Below are 22,539 nucleotides of genomic sequence, written 5' to 3' on the forward strand. Positions count from 1 at the left end.
AAGAGAAGGGGAAAAAGAGAAGGGGAAAAAGAGAAGGGGAAAAAGAGGGGAAAAAGGGGAATAAAATGAGGGAAAGGGGGGAAAGAAAGGGGAAAACAGGAGGGGGAAAAAAGAGAAGGAAAAAGGGGGAGAAATGGGGAAGAGGGGGAAGAGGAGCAGGAAAGGGGGGGGAGAAAAGGGGAAGGAGGGAAAGGGGAAAAGGGGTAAAGGAGGGGGAAAAAGGGAGGGGAAGAGGGGGAGAAAAAGGGGGGAATAAAAGGAGGGAGAAGGGGAAAAGAGGGAAGGAAGGGGGGAAGAAAGGGGGAAAATAGGAGGGGGAAAAAAGATGGGAAAAGGGGAAAAAGGGGGGAAGTGAGGAAAGCAGAAAGGGGAAAAAGGTGAAAGGGGGGTGAAGAGGAAGAGGAGAAGAGGGAAATGGAGGAAAAGAAGGAAAGGAAAAAAGGGAGGAAAAGCAGGGGAAGAAGGGAAGAAGCAGAGGAAAAGGGACAAAAAAAGAGGGGAAAGGGGTGGAAAAGGATGGTTAAAAGGGTGAAAAAAGGGAAACCAAGAAAAGAGAAGGAAAAAAAAAGGGTGCAAATTTCCATGAGTTCAGGAGATCAGAGCGAAGTTGTTCCTGGTAAAAAAGAGGGAGGAAGCTTCCTTTGGAGTGGGAGAGATCCAGCCCTTGGGAAAGCTGCTCCACTCCCACATTTATTTAGGAATGAGATTTTCATACAAACAGCAGCGAATTAAAACAAAATAATTTTAAAAAATCTTCATTCCAGCTCAGTGAATCCTTTTCATTCCTATTTCCCAGCAGCCAGGGAAGGGCCTGGAGCAGCTCCCTGCCTCGGGAGCTGGGAATTCCTTACCTGTCCTCCTTGATGCGGGCCAGGAGCGGCTCCAGCCAGCCCAGGGTGCACTCGCAGTGGGCATCCAGGAATGTGATCACCTGGCCCTTGGAAGCTGCTGCCCCTCGGAGCCGTGCCCGGATCAGCCCCGACCTCTGCTCCATCCGCAGGATTTTTACGGACACTTCCAGCTTTTTCACGTAATTCTCCAAGGAGGCCTTCAAAAACTCTGCCAAATTTGGGGAGAAAACAGAGGGAAAATGGGATTTTTAGGGAGGTTTTATTCCAAGGTAGTGACAGAAGCTCCCTGCTTGGAGCATCTCATGGGGGTTGGAATGAGAGGAGCTTTAAGGTCCCTTCCAACCCAAACCTGTCCCTGATTCCAGGATAATATCCCAGGAATTTTAAATAAAGCACAACCAGTTCCTTGCAATAAACCAGCAACCACAGAACGAAGACACTTTGGGGCAATTTGCTGCTGGTTCAATCCAAAAAATGCCTTTTTTGGATGGATTTCCCCATTGGAGCTCTTTGAATGCTTTTAGGAAAAATGGGAATTACTTGGCTCAAGTCCTCCTCCACCTTCTGGCACAGGGAATCATGAAGCCACTTAACGAGCAGGGAAATGCACGAGTAATTAGGGTTCAATTAACGCTCCGTGGGGCAGAACCGAAGGATGGAGCGGGTGCAGCCTCTGTCCCTGGAGCAGCTCTGGGGTGAATTTGCCATCAGTGCCCATTTGGCTGCTGCAGGATCCTTTATCATCCTATGGATTCCATTTAAGGAATCTGATGGGATTCCTTTTCCAAGGAGTCCCAGTTCCACAGGCCGAGTTTGCTTTTTAAAGGCTAGGGTTAAAACAGAAATGAAAAGGCAAAAAAAAAAGTGAGGAGAGAAGGGAATGAAGCCCAAAGAGGAGCTGGAATGAGATGGTCCCTTCCAACCCAAACTGTTCTGGGATTTCATGGAATTGGCTTAGTGGGGATATTCAGGAAAATCTGAAACATGGAATGAGGAGGGTTGAGAGTCAGGAAGGAAAGGATTGACCTTTCCAGGAATACCAAATTAACTGAGCAGGATATGACCCAGAGCCTGAAGGGGCTCCAGGAGAGCTGGAGAGGGACTGGGGACAAGGCCTGGAGGGACAGGACACAGGGAATGGCTTCCCACTGCCAGAGGGCAGGGATGGATGGGAGATTGGGAAGGAATTCCTGGCTGGGAGGGTGGGGAAGGACTGGGCTGGAATTCCCAGAGCAGCTGTGGCTGCCCTGGCAGTGTCCAAGGCCGTGTTGGACAATTGGGATAGTGGGAGGTGTCCCTGCCCATGCTGAGGGGTTGGATTAGGAGCCCTTTAAAGGTCTCTTCCAAGCCAAACTATCCGGGGATTCCATGAATTTTTTCCACACCCTGACAGGCAGAAGGAGCAGATAACCCAGGAGGCTCAAAGGCCCAGCAAGGGTCATCTCCTGGCACCAAATCCGCTCTTCTGACTGCCTGGGTTTCGTTTGGTGCTGCTGGTGCTGCTTTCCCTGCCGTGCCTCAGCCGCCCCTTGGAAGCAGAGTGAATCTTGCCAGCGAATCCACTGTGCTTTGTAGTTTAACTTAAGCCTGGCTTGTGCTCACAGCCTCACTGGTGATTGTCTGAGCCATCTCAAGCTCAAGGTTCAGGACACCACAAGACCTTGCGCAGCAGACGGGGTTTTGGGGCGCTCAGTAAACCCCTTGTCAGAGACTGAAAAGAGCTCATGCCTCAAACATCGATACAAAGCTCTGCTCGTTATAAAGAAGCTACAACCCAAGAAGTCTCCCTGAAGAGTGGGACTTTGGACTGAAAGTCAAACTGCTGGTTAGATAAAGGGGAGCACACTGTTCAATCATCCCCGGCTGAGTTTGGGCTGGGGGCAGAGCACAGCTCACAGAAGCCAGGCTTACACAGACTCCCCCCAGCCGAGGGGGGAGAAGGAGGTTTTGGGTGCGTGGTGCAACCTCTGCTCAGAGGCACTGAACACCCATCCTCAGTTACACAAACCAGCCCGGCTGTGGAACCCCCAACCCCACAGGGCACATCCACGGGACTTCCACGTGAGAGGCAGCCCAGGGGGAGTCACAATCCATCAGAGACCCCCCAAAGGGCTCCCCAGAGGCTTGGCCCCACAGGGCTGCACGTGATGGAACAGACCCAGAGCCCGCGCTGAGAGACTGACCCCCACCCCACGGGGACATGCCTGGCCATTGCCACCTGGCTCAAGGGTGTACCAAACCCTGGGATCCTACACTTCACCACCAAGAAGACCCACTGGAGAGCACCAACAGGACATTGCTGGGACCCACAGAGTGTTGATATTTTCCTTATTCTGTCCCTGTCACTCTCGTTCTGTCCCCCCACCTATTTTCTACTTCTCTCTCTCTCATATTGACCATCAAATAAAACCCTTACTATTGTCCCTGGCATACAATCTCGCTCGCACCTTAATTCGGGCAGAGACATTCCTAAGAACCTTAAAACAGGATCACAACACCCCTGTCTAGTGCCAGAGGCCTGGGCAGAGGGAGGAACTCGTTCCCAACCCCCGTGTCCATGGGGAAGCCCCAGGCCCACCTCTCTTGCTGGCGTCATCCACCAGGACGATCTCGGCCAGCAGGCGCGGCGGGGAGCGCTCGATGACGCTGTGCACGGTGCGCAGCAGCGTGCTCCACGCCTCGTTGTGGAACACGATCACCACGCTGGTGTTGGGCAGCTCCTCCGGGTACACCTTGGTCTTGCACCTGCCCGAAAACAGCAGGGAAAAAAAACAGGGGAAGGGGGTTAAGCTGGAGGAATAGACCCAAGGAGATGGGCGGCTTTCCAGGATGGAAAAGGGGCCTGGAAGCAGCCACGGCGCTGCTGCCACATCCAGGGAGTTCAGGGTGATGGGATGAGTTCAGGGGACAAAGTGGAGATAGACTGGAGCTCCAACTGCTCTGCCTCTTTCCAGGCTGGAAAAGGGGCCTGGAAGCAGCCATGGCACCGCTCCAAAGGGGTGGTTCCACATCCAGGGAGTTCAGGGTGATGGGGATGAATCAAGGAGCACACTGGAGATCCAGAGACCAGAATTCCAACTGCTCTGAGCATGAGGCAGGCTGGAAAAGGGGCCTGGAAGGAGCGATGGCACCGCTCCAAGGGGAACCTGCTACATTTCAAAATGCTGGGGATGAATTAAGGAACAAACTGGAGATCCAGACACTGGAATTCCAACTGCTCTGAGGCTGGGGCAGCTTGGGAGGGAAGGTTTTCCTTTCCCAAGAGGTCTTTGCTGGCTGGAGGAAGGGACACGTGGAGCTGTTGTCACTAAAGCACCTCAGAGCCACTTCCAGGAGTCTCTGAGTCACTTAAACAACCAGGATCAGGAAGGACAGAGACACACAGCGGGTGTGCCATCACCATTCCTGCTCCCAGAGCCATTCCCATGGATATTTCTGGGAGGTGCAATGGAATATCATCAAAATCCAAGAAAACTTGACTAATCTGGACCCTGAATTCCTTGGCATTCTTGGCTGGGCATGGCCGTGCTCCAAGCCTGATGCTCATCACAGCTCCAAGGGCTGGACAGCCCTTTCCAGGAGGGAATTTTCCCCAATATCCACCCTGCCCCTCTCCTGGCCCAACCTGAGGCCATTCCCTCTCTCCTGTCCCTGTTCCCTGGCAGCAGAGCCCGACCCCCCGGCTGCCCCCTCCTGTCAGGGAATTCTAGAGAGGAAAAAGATCCCTCTGGATCCTCCTTTGCTCCAGGCTGAGCCCCTTTACAGCTCCCTCAGGAATTCTCCAGCCCCTTCCCAGCTCCATTCCCTTCCCTGGACTCCTCCAGCCCCTCAGGGTCTCCTTTGCCGTGAGGGGAAAATCAAAAAGTGGGAGAAAATGTGAGGGGAAAGGAAAGTGAGGGAAGTTTGGGGAGGGCTCTGCTGCAGAGCTTTTCCTTCTGGATCCTCCTTTGCTCCAGCCTGAGCCCCTTCCCAGCTCCCTCAGGAACTCTCCAGCCCCTTCCCAGCTCCGTGACAGAACTTCCCAGTGCCAGCCAGCCCCTGCATTCCCGCTGTGTCCAGGAGCACCTGCCAGGAGCTGGGAGCACATGGATAAAACCTTTCCTGCCCTTCCCCATGATGGTGACTCACACTGGGATTTTCCTAATCCCGAAATCCAGCTGGTGCTGGAGAATGAGGAATCATCACCTGCTCCTCACACGCTCCCTCCCCATCCCCCCACACTCCCTACACTGCTCCCTGATTTTCCCACTCCCACGACGCTGGAACTGCTGTCCCAAAAATCCTGGTTTTATTCCTGTAGAAAATAATTTCTCAGGAATGAATACACATGGAGGAAATTCAGCTGTGGGAATGAGATCAAAACACCTTTCCCTCCATCAAAACCACGGAAATGAGAGTGAAAACCCACCTATTCCCCCTCCTTCCCGCTGGTTGTGGGCAAATTCTGGGATCATTATGGGTTATTCTGGGATTTTCAGAGAATCGTGGAATGTTTTGGGTTCAAAAAGGGACTTCAATCCCATCCAGTGCCACCCTGCCATGGCAGGGACACCTTCCACTATCCCAGGGTGCTCCAATCCCTGTCCAGCCTGGCCTGGGACACTGCCAGGGATGGAGCAGCCGCAGCTTTCCTGGGAAAGCTTTGCCAGGGAACCTCCGAGCTCATCTCACTCTCCCATTCCTGACATTCCAGGCAAGGACCCGGCTCAACCCCACGGATCCATTTCAGCCCTGCACTGTTTCATCACATTCCAGGTACAGCCATTCCCAGGTGGATTCGGCTCCAGGGAAGCTCCGGAGCACACAGGGAACGGCCTGGGATGAGCTGCCAAGGAAAAGCTGAGCTGATTCAGGACGGATCTACCTGGAACGTTTGAACCCTGCCTGTTTTCCCAAAGTTCCCATTCCAGGGCTGAATCCAGTTTAACCCAGCAGCATTCCATTATTTAGGGTATTTACAGGAAAACCAGGAATGTGGGGCACCTCCACATCCTTGAGAAATGGGAAACAGCCACGGATTTTTCAAAGCTCATCCATGCAGACCGAACCCTTCTAATCCCCCTCCCAACCCCCATTTCCAGAGGTCTGTGGGAAAAGCGGGATCCTGGCTGTCCTGCAGATTTTCTGGGAGAAGGTATCCTGGGAAGGAGGTGAGGGCCCTTCCAAGGCAGCCTGAAAAGTCATCCTTGGAAAAAGAATTCCTGCAAAACAGCCCTGAGTTAATCTGGGCTCTTATCCAAACTGTTCCAGCCTTTACTGCAATTCCAAGCCCCTTGAAACCAGGAATAAAGGAAATAAAAATATCCCCTCTGGAATAATTTTCCTATAAGTAAAATCCTTTTTCTCCTCCATCCAAGGATGTCTTGGGGGCCCCTCTGAGGCTGCCAGGGAGGAAAATCTGTTTTCCATGATTTTAACACTAATTAAGGAGCTGACAGCTCCCATTTTCCAATTTTATCTCCTGATCCAAACGGCTGCTCCAAAGGCAGCTGCAGCCCACGTGGGAAACACGGAGGGGAGAACAAGGATTGTGCTTCTGGAAGGGAAATTTTTGATGTTCTCTGAATAAAGGAGAACTTCAACAATCCAAGTGTGTCCATGCCCATGGAAAAAATTCCAGTACTTATGGATATTTCCTGGAGTGACAGGAGTTCTGTCACTGCCATCCCTTATCCATGGAATCAGAGAATCCCAGGATGGTTTGGGGTGGAAGGGACCTTAAATCCCATCCCACCCCTGCCATGGGCAGGGACACCTTTCACTATCCCAGGTTATTCCAGCCTGGCCTTGGGCACTTCCAGGGACCCAGGGGCAGCCTCAGCTTTCCTGGGAAACCTGTGCCAGGATCTCCCCACCCTCTGAGGAAGGAATTTTTTATCCACCACTACTTAGAGCTGGAAAAACCCCAAATCCAACAGGTCCCAGTGCAGGACCAATGGATCAGGTGTGAACATCCCAAAACAAACCAAATTTCCCTCCCCTGAGGGCTGAATTTCAGGAATAACAAATGTTGGTGTCACCTGAAAAATCCAGTCAAGGCTCCCTGCCCTGGAACATGGATCTGAGGGAAGGATTTTCCCAATTAAAGGAAGTTTTCCCAGACATCCATCGCCACCCCTGCCCTGCTCCTTCCCAAGCCTTTTCCCCACCCAGGATCATATCCCAATGTTTCTTCCTTTGGAGAATCCCCACAAAACTCCAGCCCCGTGTTTAACCCTGGCTGCTATTCCCAAAATTCCAATGTTTCTGCTCAGCCCTGGATGTTCCCAAGCACTGGAACACACCCAGGAGACAATTCCAGCTGAAATCTCCAGGAGAAAATCCAATTAGGATGCTCCAGCAATCTGTGGAATGGCACTTGTAGCCTCACTCATCCAGAAAAGATTGAGGATGGATTTCTTCCCTCGCCGGAGAAAATCCTTAGGAATGAAATGAGGCATTTCTCTGGTGAGTTAAGCCGGGTTTAAGGTTTAATCAACAGCTCCTAATTAGAGCTGGCTCTGATTACAATCTCCAGCCTGGCCATTTCCAACAGGACCCCGGCAACCCAGGGACACTCCCTGACAGAAAACTCGGGATGGAATGGGAAGCAAATGAAACCCTTTGTGTGAGATCCCATTGATCCCATTGATCAGCTGGAATTAAATCAGCCATCCCAGGGCAGGGATACAATGGGAGTCGGTCCTGCTTGGATACAGCAACAGGATGGGGATTTTGTGGGATCCTGATGAGGCAAATCATTCCCACAGAACTCGGAGCAAATTCCATTTGACTCTGGAGCCAAGCTGGGAGAGCTGGGAATGTTCCCCTGGAGAAGGGAAGGACACAGGGAGAGCTCCGAGCCCCTTGCAGGGCCTGAAGGGGCTCCAGGAGAGCTGCAGAGGGACTGGGGCCAAGGCATGGAGGGACAGGACACAGGGAATGGCTTCCCACTGCCAGAGGGCAGGGATGGGTGGGAGATTGGGAAGGAATTGTTCCCTGGCAGGGTGGGGAGGGGCTGGGATGAATTCCCAGAGCAGCTGTGGCTGCCCCTGGATCCCTGGAAGTGTCCCAGGCCAGGCTGGAGCAGCCTGGGATAGCGGGAGGTGTCCCTGCCCATGGTCTGGATGAGGTCTGAGGGCTTTTCCAACCCAAACCATTCCAGGACTCCATGTGCTGGTTTAGATGGGATATTAGGAAGAAATCCTTCCCTCTCTGCCCCTGGAAGCATCCAAGGCCAGGCTGGACATTGGGGCTTGGAGCAGGTGGGACAGTGGGAGGTGTCCCTGCCATGGCAGGGCTGGGATGGAGGGGACTGGAGCTCCCAGCCCATTCCATGGCGCAGCATTCCCGGGATTGCCGGGCTGGCCTCACCCGTCCAGCCGCACGTCGGGCAGGCTGCGGTTCAGGGCGATGCGGTCGCTGGCCATCAGGTTGAACTGGTTGATCTTGAACAGCTCCTTCATCTTCTCCTGCTCCTCCTTGGGAATGAGCACGGCCCTGCCCATCTCCCCAGGGCCTTCCTGGTTCCGGGAAATAACGGCTGGAAAACACAACAGCAACAGGCACCTCGAGCACGTGGGAATTGCATTTATCCTCCAGGCCTTGGGAGCTTTAGGTGTTCCACAAGAAATGCTGGAAATCCAATAACAACCCCCATTTTCCCTGCTCCACTGGGAGCTTTATCCCTCTCTGGATCCAAGAACATCCAGTTCTATTCTAAGATGATTAAAACCCTGGATTTGTTCCCTTCCACCGTCCCCAATGTCCAGCCTGGCCTTGGACACTGCCAGGGATCCAGGGGCAGCCCCAGCTGCTCTGGGCACCCTCACAGCCAGGAATTTGTCCCTCATGCTTTGTTTCCATAAACTCCACAGAGAATCCCATAAGATAAAGGATCAATTTGGCATTCCCATGATGACTCCCACAAAATAAGGGATCAATTTGCCATTCCCATGATGAATCTCTGCTGCTCCGAACTCCACACTGGATTAGCTCAATCCAGAACGCGAAGAATTCCAGATTTAATTATCCAGCAGCAATAAATGCTGTCGAGTTGCCAAAAGCATCATTAAAGAGATCATTTCCCTCACAGTATTCCTCAAGATTGGAGTGCCAGCATTCCAAAAAAAAAAAACCCCAAAAGTTGCTTTTCAAGACTAAAAGCATCCAAATTCCTGGGAAGTTCTGCCAGGAATAGACTTTTGTGTTGTGTGGAGAACCCAGCCCACACTCAGAGAGCCTTGAGGCAGAACAGCTCAGGAGGAGCGGGGAGGGCTGGAGTGAGAATAAAATCAGCAGCAGAGATCCAAAAAATTCCATTTCTGAGGGATGGGAAATCCTCTTATGGATCCTGGCCGGGGTTTCCAAGAGAAGAGCTGGAAGGGGACAGCAGCTCAGAGATTTCTGTGGCCAAAGCAGGGTGGGAAGAGCCCAGGGCACTGCTGGGATTCTCCTGCAGCAGGGACCCCGAGGGGCTGGAGCGTGGCCAGGGATGGGAATGGAGCTGGGAAGGGGCTGGAGCACCGGGAAAAAAGGGAGGAAGGGGAAAAGGAGAAGGGGAAAAGGGGGAGAGAGGGGAGGAGGGGGAGAAAAGGGAGGAGGGAGAAGAGGAAGGGGGAGAAGGGGAATAAGGAAAAGAACCAAAGGGGAATAAAAAAAATCTGCACGAGGGTGGGACATTCCTTGTGCTCCACCAGGTCCCACGGATGAGAAAATTGGGAATTTGGGAAGGCAGGAGCTGAAGTCAGGGATGGGGGAGGTGGACTCATATCCAAACAGCAAGAAAAGGAAAATGCAGAGGTTGAAAACGGAATTAAAATCCATTTTCCTGCGGTTTGTTGGATCAGGAGGGAGATTCGCTCTCCCAGGAGCCAAAATTTCCAAGGATTAAGAACTCGGCTCCTAAATTTAGCAAATGCACCCAAAATCTAGGGACTCCTCCTGCAGCAAATATTTTGGTGTGATAAACAAGAAATCAGTGAAATCTCCCCCTGATTCCACAAAGGAAGCAAAATTCCAACAGAATCCACTGGAGATTAGGGATCCAATTTTTTGTGTTTTCCAAGAGGGAAAACCACCCCAAAATCCCCCCTCACAACACACAGGTATTCCCTAAATCCAAAATATCCTGTTAAGCTCCAAACCCTGGAGCAGCAAATCCTTGGGAAGAGTCTTGAGAGACTCAGCCCAGTTTTATTCACATTCTGGGGAAAAAATTCCAGCTTTTTTTAAAAACTGAGGGCCCAAAGATGAATCTAGGCCCAAACCTGTCCCACCAAACATTGGGAATCCACAACTTTTAATTAGCTAGGAAGAAAAAAAAGGGAATTTGACAGATTTTCAGCCATTTAATCCCTAAAATTCAGGTTGGATTGAAGGGAACATAAAATAAACCCATAATTTAATGACAAAGTGGGATTTCATATTAAAAATATTCAATTTTTAATGACAACAAGTGAATTCCTCCAGCTCAGGATATCAAAACACGGTGCTGACTCCAGAGTTTTCCCAAAATAATTTGCCAAGCTGCTGAATTGGATCTAAAATAATAATTTCTCTGTTTTCTGGTGTGTCACAAGGTGCTCCCAAGGGAATTCTGCTCCTAAAAATCCCCTCCAGCTGATGAAATCTCCAATTATCCCCATTAAGAGCAAGCACAGGGAAGGAAATGAGTGGAAAGCCAAGCCAGGCTTTTTCAGGAATATTTCAGCAGCACATGGGCAGCTTTCCATAAATTCCTGCTGCACGTGGAGAGCTCTGCAGCACCTCAGAGGGGGTGGGAGGGCTGATTCCATGGACACAGGGCTGGATCCATGGGGAAAAACATGGAAAACACCCGCAGGAATTGAAAAATCCTGATTGAAAATAGGGGAAATCTGGATTTTGTGCTTATTCCTGCAAGTCTGTGAAGGAAAGTTAATTTATAATTTAATTGTATTTAATAGGTATGGATTTAAAATGAAACAGGGGTTTTTATGGGATATTGGGAAGGAATTCCTGGATGGAAGGGTGGTTTCCCTGAGAAGCTGTGGCTGCCTCTGGATTCCTGGGAAGTGTCCAAGGCCAGCCTTGGAGCACCCTGGGACAGTGGGAGGTGTCCCTGCCCATGGAACTGGATGGGATTTAAGGTCCTTTCCAACCCAAACCAGTCTGGAATTCCATCATTTCTCCATTTGCACCAGATTTCCCCACCAAATTCCTAATGGAATTCCTTAAAAAAAAATTATTTGGGTCATTTTTTATATATATTTAAAGCAGACCCCACCCTGTGTTGATGGGAGTTTGGAAATCCCTTTGGAATTTCACTTCCATGGGGGTCCAGGGCTTACATTCCATTTTCCCTGAGCCAAAAATGGGAAGAGACGGGGAAGGGGAAGGGGAAAGGACACAGGGAGAGCTCCGAGCCCCTGGCAGGGCCTAAAGGGGCTCCAGGAGAGCTGGAGAGGGACTGGGGCCAAGGCCTGGAGGGACAGGACACAGGGAATGGCTTCCCACTGGGAAAGGGGAGATTGGGGTGGGAGATTGGGAATTGGGAATTCCTGGATATGAGGGTGGGGGGGAGCTGGGCTGGAATTCCCAGAGCAGCTGCGGCTGCCCCTGGATCCCTGGCAGTGCCCAAGGCCAGGCTGGACATTGGGGCTGGGAGCAGCCTGGGACAGTGGGAGGTGTCCCTGCCCACGGACGGGATTTAAGCTCCCTCCCAACCCCAAGCACTCCATGAAACACAAACTCAGACAAGCCTAAAGCAGCGCTAAGTGCTGCCCATCCCGGGATTTTCCCTGCTGGGAGAAGGCACTGAGGGGCACCAGGGGAGGTGCTGGAAGGGGCGGGAGCGGCACTCACCCCGCAGCGCCGGCAGCAGCGAGCGCTCCTTGCTGTCGTCGCACTTGTTGCACTCGCTGAAGTAGAGCAGCAGGAACACGTCCAGCAGCACCCAGAGCAGCGACGTGGCCAGGACCACCCTGCAGTAGCCAAACCTCCTCATGGCTCCTTGCTGGGAGCTGCTGCGGAGCCCCGGGAGCGGCGCGAGCGGAGCGGGATCACGGCGCCACGGCACAGACCCAGCAGGGAGGCGGAGAGCGGCATCCCACTGCGGGCACAGGGAAAGCAGCGCCCGCTTTGCGGGGATTCCTGGATTTCACGGGTCTGCAGCCACTTACTGGACATTACTGGGCACTGAAAGTTTCGTTTTCCTCAAAGAACGGTTTTTGTCTTTTCTCAGTATTGGGTTTTTATCTTGCCATCTCGTGGCCGCCAAAGATTCCTGGGGAAAGGGCAGTGCGGTCACACATCCATGGATTTGGGCTCCTGCCTGGATTAGGGAGTTTGGAAAACAAAGCTAAAGGTGAGGCCTCCATGTCCAGTTCTCCAAGGGCTGGAGCCGGGCTGGGAGAGCTGGGAATGTTCCCCCGGAGAGGAGAAGGATCCGGGGAGAGCTCTGAGCCCCTTGCAGGGCCTGAAGGGGCTCCAGGAGAGCTGCAGAGGGACTGGGGACAAGGCATGGAGGGACAGGACACAGGGAATGGCTTCCCACTGCCAGAGGGCAGGGCTGGATGGGATATTGGGAATTGGGAATTCCTGGCTGGGAGGATGGGGAGGGGCTGGGCTGGAATTCCCAGAGCAGCTGTGGCTGTCCCTGGATCCCTGGCAGTGTCCCAGGCCAGGCTGGAGCAGCCTGGGATAGCGGGAGGTGTCCCTGCCCATGGAATGGGATTTAAGGTCTTCTCCCACCCAAACCATCCCAGGATCCCATGATCTCCCCGTGGCTGGGATCTGCAATTAGAGGTCTGTAATTACCGACTCCCACTCACCATCACCTGCATTCCGTGCCCAGACTCCGTGTCCTGCTCCAGCCATGCTCCCAAAGCATTCCCTCAGCACTGAACCTCTGGATGATTTTCCAAGTGCCTGGAAAACAAAAAGAGAAGAAAACCCCAATGACTTTTCTGTATTTCCTGAATTATAACAAAATTTTTTATAATTAAAAATCTCTCCTCAGTTTTGTCCTCATTTTAACTTCCTTATCTTAACCCCTCCAGTCTTCATTCCAGGAGTATCCCAAGTGGGATCTTTCCATTTTCCATCCCATTTTAATTCAAGTTCATCAGGGACGGAAGAGCAGGAATGATTTAAATAAATTAAATGAATGATTTATTTCATCATTCCTGCAGCATTTCTGTACCGACTCCTCATTAACAACAATTCCCATCTGTCCTAAATATCAGCCAATGGCTCTTCCTGCTCAGGGATTCCCAGGCAGCGGATTTAAAATTCCAGGAATTGCTGTTCCAGGATAACACAATCCATTTCCACACCAGTCACGGGGAACAGCTCTACTACAGGAAGAAAATCAGGAAGAAAAACCAAATTTCCCAGCAAATCTGTGGATGCTCCATCCCTGGAAGTGTCCAAGGTTGGACGGGGCTTGGAGCAACCTGGGATAGGGGGAGGACTCCCTGCCCATGGAATGGGATGAGCTTTAAGGTCCCTGCCACCCCAAAGCATGCCAGGATTCCATGATTCCATAAAATCCCCTCCTCCAAACCCCCAAAAGGAAGCAGCTGCCCAAAAAATAGGATTTATTTGAACTAAACAGAGCCTGACAGGGTTTGCAGGAAGAGGAGGAAGGGACAAATCCTGAGCTTCTGAGCTCCCACTTCTGGAGTAAACCCAATTTAACCCATTATCCTGCAGCAAAGCAGAGGGGAACTCCTGCCCCAAACCCTGCAGCTGGGCAGGGCTGGAAGCAGGAAAAGCAGGATTTGGGGATAGGAAACGGGGCAAAATGAGGAATCTGCCAGCCTTTCCTGGAACTGACCCCACAGGATGCTGTGCTGGGGCGTTACGGAGGCTGCAAATCCCAGCGAATGGGAATTCAAGGTTCCAAACCTTGACTGACCTTTGCCATGGATTAAAGATCCCAAGTTTCTGCAGGTATAAAACAACTGTCCAGGATTCTTTCTTGTGACCCCACAGAGCCCCTGGTTATCCCCACAGCCACGCCTGACCACTGTTTCATTTTCCCTGGGGCTCAAAGCCACAGAATCCATCAGTTCATTCCCTTTCCCAGCATCCCTGCAAGGTAAAATAAACATGGATACAGCAGAACCCCCCCTCTTGAGCTGCATTTTCCCACCACTGCTGGGAATTTCATTTTTTAGTGGAACTTGGGGTCATTTCTGACTCTTCTGGGGGCTGGAGAGGTGGAAATTGCAGCAGCACAGGGAGGGGGTAGGAAATGGAAGGGGGTTCAGAAAAAAACTCAGCATTTTAGGGAATCACAGAATCCCAGACTGGTTTGGGTTGGAAGGGACATTCAGGATTATCCAGTTCCACCCCCAGGGACACCTCCCACTATCCCAGGGTGCTTCAGCCTGGCCTGGGACACTGCCAGGGATCCAGGGGCAGCCACAGCTGCTCTGGCAATTCCAGCCAGCAATTCCCAATTCCCAATATCCCATCCAGCCCTGCCCTCTGGCACTGGGAAGCCATTCCCTGGGTCCTGTCCCTCCAGGCCTTGTCCCCAGTCCCTCTCCAGCTCTCCTGGAGCCCCTTCAGGCCCTGCAAGGGGCTCGGAGCTCTCCCTGTGTCCTTCCCTTCTCCAGGTGAACATTCCCAGCTCTCCCAGCCTTTCTGGCCTCATTCCAAGAGGTCAAAGCCCTTCCATTCCCAAACGGGCACTTCCTGTAAATCTGGATCAGCAGAGCCCTGAGTAGCTCCTTAATCCTCTGTCACTCCTCAGGCTCATCACAAATGAAGTGTCCCAATCCTCAGCAGGACAGGAATAACTTGTGATGGAAATTCCCAAAGAAAATCCCAGAGAAAATCGGAGGAATTGTCCAGTTTACCTCCCGGCTCTTCGACTGACTCAGCAAAGGAGCACAGCTGGAATTCCAGATCCAGCTGCATCCTGGGAATGTGATGAAATCTTCCTAATTAATACCAGAACCACTCTGACCTCAGTGTGGCCTCACAAACCTGTGGAACTCCAGCCTTTCTTGGCCACCTGCATTCCCAGGAATACCAAACCGAGTGCCCACATCCAGGTGCTTGGGTAAGGAAGGGCACAAAACCCAAATCATTGCCAGCATTGCTCCCAAGCCAAATAATCCCGTTTTTATGGGGTGAAACCTAAACCGGGGCTGAACAACATTTCACGAGTCAAAACTGCTTTTAGTGCCACCCTAAACCCACCCTATGACCCTACCGAGGGTTTCCATGAGCTGGGCCTGGCAAAGCTCAGCGTAACCCGAGCTGTGTGACAGGAACAGGCACAGGCTGGGGCAGGGGTGTTCCCCTCCTCCCCTGCCAGATGTGGCCACAGCTGCAGCAGCCCCAGGCAGCTGCAGCAGCGCCAGCGGTTGCCTGGCAACAGAGGGATGCTCCTCTGGGTACCCGGACCTGCCCAGTGCCCCCAGTTTGGCCATCACGTCCAGTACTGGGCTGCAGCAGCTTTGGGATTGCTCTCAGGGATTTGTTTTCCCTGCTCCAAGGGGTTCCCAGCCCTTCCCGAAGCCTCCCAGGCTGCCCAGTGCAGCCCCAGTTTGTCCATCAGATCCAGTATGGGGAACCAGGGAGCCCAGCCCGGCTTTCCAGCTTTGGGATTGCTCTCAGGGATTTGTTTTCCATGCTCCAAGGGGTTCCCAGCTCCTCCAGGGAGTGCCACGGGATCATCCAGGAATCCATCCAACCCCAGGGGCCTTCCCACAGGAGAAGGACAAGGAACCCTCCTCCTGTCCCCTGGTCACACCACAAGGACTGAGGAAGAGAATGAAAACATCCCAGAATCCACGCTGGCTCTCCCACAGGATGAGAGATCTCACCAGAGCTCAGCCATGGAAATGGGATCAGAAATATTCCCGGGAATCTGTTATCCTTTGTGCTGCTGGTTTGGTTAAACAGGGAATCAAACCTCACCCACAGCCAGGAGGGGTCGGGAAGTTCTCTGGGAAAAACTCCCAAGCTGGAATAAAATCATTCCCAAATATATTTTTCCACTGAAGGAAGGCAGAATCCTCACACAGAATTCCCAGCTTTCCCCTCTAATAAATCCAAGGATTGTTCCTCACAGCTGTCCTGGGATTCACCACACAAAAATATTTAAGTGGCACAACAAAACATGGCAAGGAAGGTTTGGAACTCCCCCTTTCCAAGGCACAGCTGGATTTTTAAAGAATCAATTTTTTTTAAATGATAATATAAAATACTATATTAAAATAATCAAATTAAATTGAAATTATTCAATTAAAATCTAATTTTAAATTCTATTTGATCTAAGCCACCCCAAATATAAAATCCACCTTCCAAACCCCACAAATCAGCATTTAATTCCACGAGCAGCTCATTAATTCATGGATAAGGAAGAACTTTTAATGCCAGAACTGTCGAACTCCAATCGGGGAAAGCTCTTTCAAATTTAGTAAGGAATAAAAATGGGGGGGGGGGAGGGGGGAAAAAAGGAACCAGGTACCTTTAGTCAGAGCCACGCAGTGTTTTGCGGTTTCAGAATTAAATTTTCTCTGCCTCTCTCGTCTCCTGAAATTCAATAATAGCCCCATTCTTCCCTCGGGAATGCATTCCCATGACTCAGGAATCCAGGTGGAAAAGCCTCATTAATTCCTCTCATCCCAGAACTCGGGAGGAAAACCTGCCCTGGGTTGGGGGGGCTTTGTTCAGGCCACAGCCACACAATTCCGGGATTCTCCCCAATTCCATCCTCCCAGCACCACATTCCCAACAGCTCCATGTGTCCAGAGCCACTCAGCTGGAAACGATGGGAAATTTGGGAATTTACCTGGATTTCCCTCTCCTTTAAAGGCCTGGTGCTGTGCTGGCACAGAGCATCAAAAACCTGAAGTCAATTAAAATAGAGATAAACAAAAATCCCTGAATCTTAATGGAATATCACAGAATCCTGGAACGGTTCGGCTGGGACATCAATCCATGGGCAGGGACACCTCCCACCATCCCAGGCTGCTCCGAGCCCCACCCAGCCCGGCCTTTGACACTTCCAGGGATCCAGGGGCAGCCTGGGAACAACCCGATGTTGGGAATCAGCACCCAAGCATGAGAGGACAGCCTCTTTTCAAAACCTCCCTGCTGTTCCTGTTCCCTTCTCCAGGTTTTTCCCTCAAACACAGCCCACCTACAAAAGCAAATTGAGGGATTTTGCTCACCGACCTCCCAAATTCCTCCTTCCCAGGCAGTCCTGGCATCTCCCATTCCCACATCTCCTCCTCTCCCAGGTGAGGCAGGGATTTCCCCCCTCGGCAGCTGCAGAGCCTCGTCAAGGCCGATCAGCAGCCACAGCTGCCTCTGGATATTCCCATTCCAGAGCTGGGAGCTCTCCCACGTTCCCGGGGAATTAAAAGCACTTGAGCAGCACTGACAGCTTGGCAGATCCCACCCAGGAGGAGTTTTCCAGCTCCTCCAACACAAGGAAATGTTGGAGAAAGCCAGAGTGACCCAAGGAGCAGGGAAATCAGGGAATAGTCACATTCCCAAGGCTGTCGGAGCGCCAGGAACGTCAGAGCCAGGGTGGGAGCGTTAGGGTGTCTGAGCAGGGTCAGGGGTTGGGTCAGTGATGCTGGGGGTCCCTTCCAGCTCTGGTATTCCAGGATTCTGGGATCTGGGGAATTCATGGAGCAGAGGATGTGCCGAGGGAGCAGGGATGTCCCCATGGAGCAGAGGGTGTCCCCCACGGAGCAGAGGGTGTCCCCACGGAGCTGTGCCCAAGGGGGTTGGACACCTCCCACCCCACAGAGGTGTGGGGCCATTATCAACGGGACACCAACACTGCACAAATCACGGAACATCCCCATTGCACCAGGCATAGAAACATGGAATTCTGAAGTTGGAAAAGACCTTTAAGGGCAACTCCAGCTCTCAACCAGCACCATCCCTGTGTTAGCACTGAACCCTGACCCCGAGTGCCACATCCACAGCTTCGGGAACACTCCCAGGGATGGGCACTCCACACTGCCCTGGGCAGGACAATCTTTCCATGAAGGAATTTCCCCAATATCCACCCTGCCCCTCCCCTGGCCCAGCCTGGGGCCGTTCCCTCTCCTCCTGTCCCTGTTCCCTGCCAGCAGAGCCCGACCCCCCCGGCTGCCCCCTCCTGTCAGGAACTTGTGCAGAGCCACAAGGTCCCCCCTGAGCTCCTTTGCTCCAGCCTGAGCCCCTTTCCAGCTCCCTCAGGAATTCTCCAGCCCCTTCCCAGCTCCCTCAGTTTCTCCTCATCCCACCCGTGCTCCATGGACAAGCAGAATTCCCTCACTTCTTCGGGAAAGAAACCGAATTTCTGAGCACCAAAAGCCGCTGGGACAACCAATAATTGTCACGTCCCACTCGCCCCAGCTCCAGACCCATCCTCACAAAAGGACTGGAATCTCCTCTGCCCATTCCTGCTTTATTCTTCCCCCATGCCCAAGCTTTTGAGGGGAGCAGATTTGCTGGAATTGTTTGGCTCTCCCTATGTGGGATTTAAAAATAAGACAAAAAACCCCCAAACCTCTTCTCCCGTGTCCATGAAAGTGCAGCCACGTGGAGCTCAATGCTCCCACATTTCCAGGCAACGTTTTCCTTGGGTTCAAAAAAACCCTCGGGAATTTTCTTACCTAAAACAATAAAGGAGAGATTCCCAATTCCCTATTTCCAGGCAATTCCTGGAAAATCCCTCACGAGCCACAGTTTCCCTGCCCTCCATCGGCGGGGTTTGCTTCCCACATTGCAAACCCCAAATTCCATTAAACATTCGGAGAAAGTAACTCCATCCCATTCCCCACATTCCCACATTTCAACCAGCCCCAGTTTTCCTACGGAACGGCCTTTTGGGGCTGCAGATGGTGGGAGCAGCTCTGGCACCTCTCATTCCCAAGGAAATGGAGCTGTTTCTGGAGCAGGTGGGAAGAAGGTGGGAACAGGCAGAAAAACCCCAGAACCGTGTGGCATCACGTCCCCCCCTCCCCTCGGAGGGGAGAAAAAAAGCAGCCGATTTTTCCCTTAAAAAAAAGCAGCTTTCTCACAAGAAAAGCAGATTTTCAGACAAGAAATTCACTTTTTCGAACAAGAAAAGTAGATTTTTACACCAAAAGGGAGGTTTTTTCCTCAAAAAAGGAGGTTTTTACACCAGAAGAGGAGATTTTTAGGCAAGAAAATCACTTTTTTTGCTTAAGAAAAGCAGCTTTTTACACAAAAAGGTGGGTTTTACTCAAAAAAATGAGGGGTTTACTCAAAAAAATGAGGTTTTTACTCAAAAAAATCACTTTTTTGAAAAGCAGCTTTTTACACAAAGGCGGGCTTTACTCAAAAAATTGAGGTTTTTACTCAAAAAAATCACTTTTTTGAACAAGAAAAGCAGCTTTTTACACAAAAAAGGCAGGTTTTACTCAAAAAATGAGGTTTTTACTCAAAAAAATGAGGTTTTTAGACAAGAAAATCCCTTTTTGGAACAACAAAACCAGTTTTTTACACAAATAGAGGGACTTTTGCTCAAAAAGGTGTGTTTTTATGCAAAAAAGGTGGGGTTTTACTCAAAAAATGAGGTTTTTAGACAAGAAAATCACTTTTTTGCACAATAAAAGCAGCTTTTAACACAAAAAGGGAGGGTTTTGCTCAAAAAAGGAGGTTTTTACACCAGGAAAGCTGATTTTTAGACACAAAAATCACTTTTTTGAATAAGAAAAGCAGCTTTTTACACAAAAAGAGAGGTTTTTTACTCAAAAAAGATGGGGCTTTACTCAAAAAAGGTGGGTTTTTAGACAAGAACACTTTTTTTGCAGAAGAGAAGTAGATTTTTACACAAAAAAGGAGGGTTTTACTCAAAAAAGGTGGGGTTTTAGACAAGATATTCACTTTTTTGCACAAGAAAAGCAGATTTTTACTCAAAAAAACGAGGCTTTTCACAAGAAAGGGAGATTTTTACCCCAGAAAATTCGGTTTTTTTACACAAGAGAAGCAGATTTTCCCCCTGGTGTTTTCCCGAAGCTCATGCCCAGCCCACCGGAGATGGGAAGTCCGGAATTCCAGCCCTTTTCCCGACGCTGGGACCCTGCGGACACCGGTGGGATCACACAGGTGGCACACACAGCACGATTTGCCTCTTCCAACACAACTTCTGGGAAGAAACCCCTTCTAAAACCAGGCTTCATCCCCTCCAAAATCCACTTTTTACATCCCCAAAGAAATAAAACCCAAAAGGTTTGGGAGTCCCAGGCCTGGCTGAAAAGCCACGGAAAGATAAAGCGGCGCTTTCTGATGGATGCGGAATTCCAGCTCTCCTCGTTATCACTTTCGAGTGGCTTTGCTGATAACACAAAGCACCAAGTGTGCAGCACAGCAGGAAACTTTAAAAACACCCAAAAAATACCCTAAAATACCTGAAAAATACCCTTAAAATACCCTAAAATACCTAAAAAGTACTCTTTTAAAATACCCTTTAAAATACCCTAAAATACCTAAAAAATACCCTTTAAAAACATCCCAAAAATACCCTAAAATACCTTAAAATTACCCTTAAGAATACCCTAAAGTACCTAAAAAGTACTCTTTAAAAATACCCTTTAAAATACCCTAAACTACCAAAAAAATACCCTTTAAAAATACCCTAAAAACCTACAAGATACCCTAAAAAATACCCTAAAAAACACCCTAAAAATACAATAAAAAATACCTGAAGAATACCTAAAAAATACCTTCAAAACACCCTAAAAGTACCTAAAAATACCCAAAAAATACCTTTAAAAAAGCCCCTAAAAAACACCCTAAACCCCTCAAGTTTTAAGGCCTCATCTCCCCTTCAAAGCCCAGCAGCCACCAAGAGTTAAAATAATCTTTGCCTCCATCATTCCCAGCGTGCCTTAATCTCCCATTAATCTTTCCTCCCGCTATTCCCAGCGTCCAAATAAATTCCTGCCCGTTATTTTCCGCCAAAGAGCAGCTTTCAGCAGTTACTGTCTCTTTATCCATTCAGATCAATCCAATTTCTAATCAAAAAATGGAAATTAAAGTTTCTTTTCCACCAGCTTGGGAGCGGCTTTTAGCCGATTCCTTGGAAAGCGGCTGGCATCCCAACTTTGGGATTTTCCGAGGGAAAATCCCAGCTTTTAAGAGCCGTGCCAAATCCCATTTCCAGCAGTCCGGGTTGTTTCTCGCCTTACTTCCATGCGGGAGGAATTTAAGTGGAATTTAAGTGGAATTATCCCGGCGCATCCTGCTCGGTGCGAGCGCTGCGAAAAACCCCCGGGAAAAACGGGAAGCAGCCAGGCTGAGGCGCTTCCAGGGAAACCTGCGGCTGGGACTGCCAGCCCCGAGCATTATTCCAGGGGAACCTGCGGCTGGAGTAGCCCCAAACGCAATTCCAGGGAATCCTGACAACCCCAAACGCAATTCCAGGGAATCCTCACAGCCCAAAGCTGTATTCCAGGGAAACCTACGGCTGAAATCCACAGCCCTAAGCGCTATTCCAGGAAAACCTGCGGACGAAATGGATAAAACGTCGCTCCATCCTACCATAAGCAGCCTCCGTGCGCCGTTTTCCAGGGATATTCGGATCCTTCCTCGCAGCCCAGCGGAGCCGGTGTCGCTTCCTTGGGGAGCTCCCGAGCAAATCCCGGGGCCGGGCTTCAGTCAGGGCTTGTCACACATCGCTGGCCCCAGCCCGGCTGATCCCGGATTAAATAAAGCTCCCTGGAAGCGGCTGGAAAGGCGGCGGCAGCGGGATCGGGGAGAGCGGGGGGAGCGCAGGGCAGCGCAGCCGGGAGCGAGGGGATCCCTCTGGAAAACCGAGCCGGGAGCGAGGGGACCCCTCGGGAAGGGAGAACGGAGCCGGGGCTGGAGGAGCGGGGGGAGCCCGGCAGGAGCCCCGAGCTCGGAACTGGCCCGGGGGGGGCTCAGCCCCGCCAGTCCGGGGGGCTCAGCAGGGTCCAGGGGGGCTCAGCAGGGTCCAGGGGGGCTCAGCAGCGGCCAGGGGGGCTCAGCAGCTCCATTCCGGGGGCTCAGCAGGGTCCGAGGGGGTCTCAGCACCCTCCTCCTAAGGGGTTCTCAGCGTCCGGGGGTCTCAGCACCGCCAGTCCTGGGGGGGCTCAGCAGCATCCAGGGGGGCTCTCAGCCTCCACCGGGGGCTCAGCACCGTCAGTCCGGGGCTCCAGCAAGGTGCCGGGGGGCTCTCAGCCTCCACCGGGGGCTCGGCACGGAGCCGCCGGCCGCCTCCTCCTCCTCATGGCCGGGGCCGAGCGGGGAGAGCGCCGGGAGCGGCCCCGGGAGCGGCCCCGGGAGCGGCCCCGCCTCGGCCGCAATGGCCGCGGCTCCCGCGATGCTGCGGCTCGGCCCGGGGGCAGCGGGGAGGGCTGGGAGACGGGAAATGATGGAGGGAGGGATGAGGGAGGGATGAGGGATGAGGGAGGAAGGGCCGGGCAGGTGCCGGGGGCGGCTCCGGCCACGCGAACCGTGCGGGGAGGGAAGGGGCGGAGGCGGGGGAGAGGGGGCGGGGATGGGGATGGGGAGGGATGGGGCGGGGATGGAGAGGGGTCGGGGGGTGGGATGAGGTGAGGAGGGGAGCCGGGAATGCGGGAAGAGGGGATGAGGAGAGCTGGGGTAAGGTGCTGAGAGGAGCAGGGATAGGCAGGGACGCTGGGGGGATCGGGGTTTGGGATGGGGTGATGAGGGGAGCAGGGGAAGGGCAGGGACACTGAGGGGATGGGGGAAT

General features: G+C 51.9%; 1 protein-coding gene across 6 annotated transcripts in view; it reads right to left on the reverse strand.

The window, feature by feature from the left end:
- Positions 1 to 22,229, reverse strand: part of GALNT13 (polypeptide N-acetylgalactosaminyltransferase 13) — a 50,264-nt gene extending 28,035 nt beyond the window's left edge. For 4 of the 6 annotated variants that reach the window (XM_042040741.1, XM_042040740.1, XM_042040739.1 and 1 more), the window contains exons 1-5: positions 12,644 to 12,739; positions 11,676 to 11,922; positions 8,205 to 8,373; positions 3,430 to 3,596; positions 852 to 1,059 (exon numbers count right to left, since the gene is read on the reverse strand). In XM_042040741.1, the coding sequence (XP_041896675.1) occupies positions 852 to 1,059; positions 3,430 to 3,596; positions 8,205 to 8,373; positions 11,676 to 11,922; positions 12,644 to 12,655 (803 nt within the window). In that variant the 5' untranslated portion in view covers positions 12,656 to 12,739. Of the gene's footprint in view, positions 1 to 851; positions 1,060 to 3,429; positions 3,597 to 8,204; positions 8,374 to 11,675; positions 11,923 to 12,643; positions 12,741 to 18,345; positions 18,452 to 21,344 lie in introns of those variants that run through there. The other 2 variants (XM_042040742.1, XM_042040743.1) reach the window with 2 other exon arrangements.
- Positions 22,230 to 22,539: the final 310 nt, after the last annotated feature.

The sequence above is a fragment of the Corvus kubaryi genome, unplaced genomic scaffold (genome assembly GCF_017639235.1).
Source record: "Corvus kubaryi isolate FWS band 111438036 unplaced genomic scaffold, C.kubaryi_AGA036_p1.0 37396, whole genome shotgun sequence".
Taxonomy (NCBI): Eukaryota; Metazoa; Chordata; class Aves; order Passeriformes; family Corvidae; genus Corvus; species Corvus kubaryi.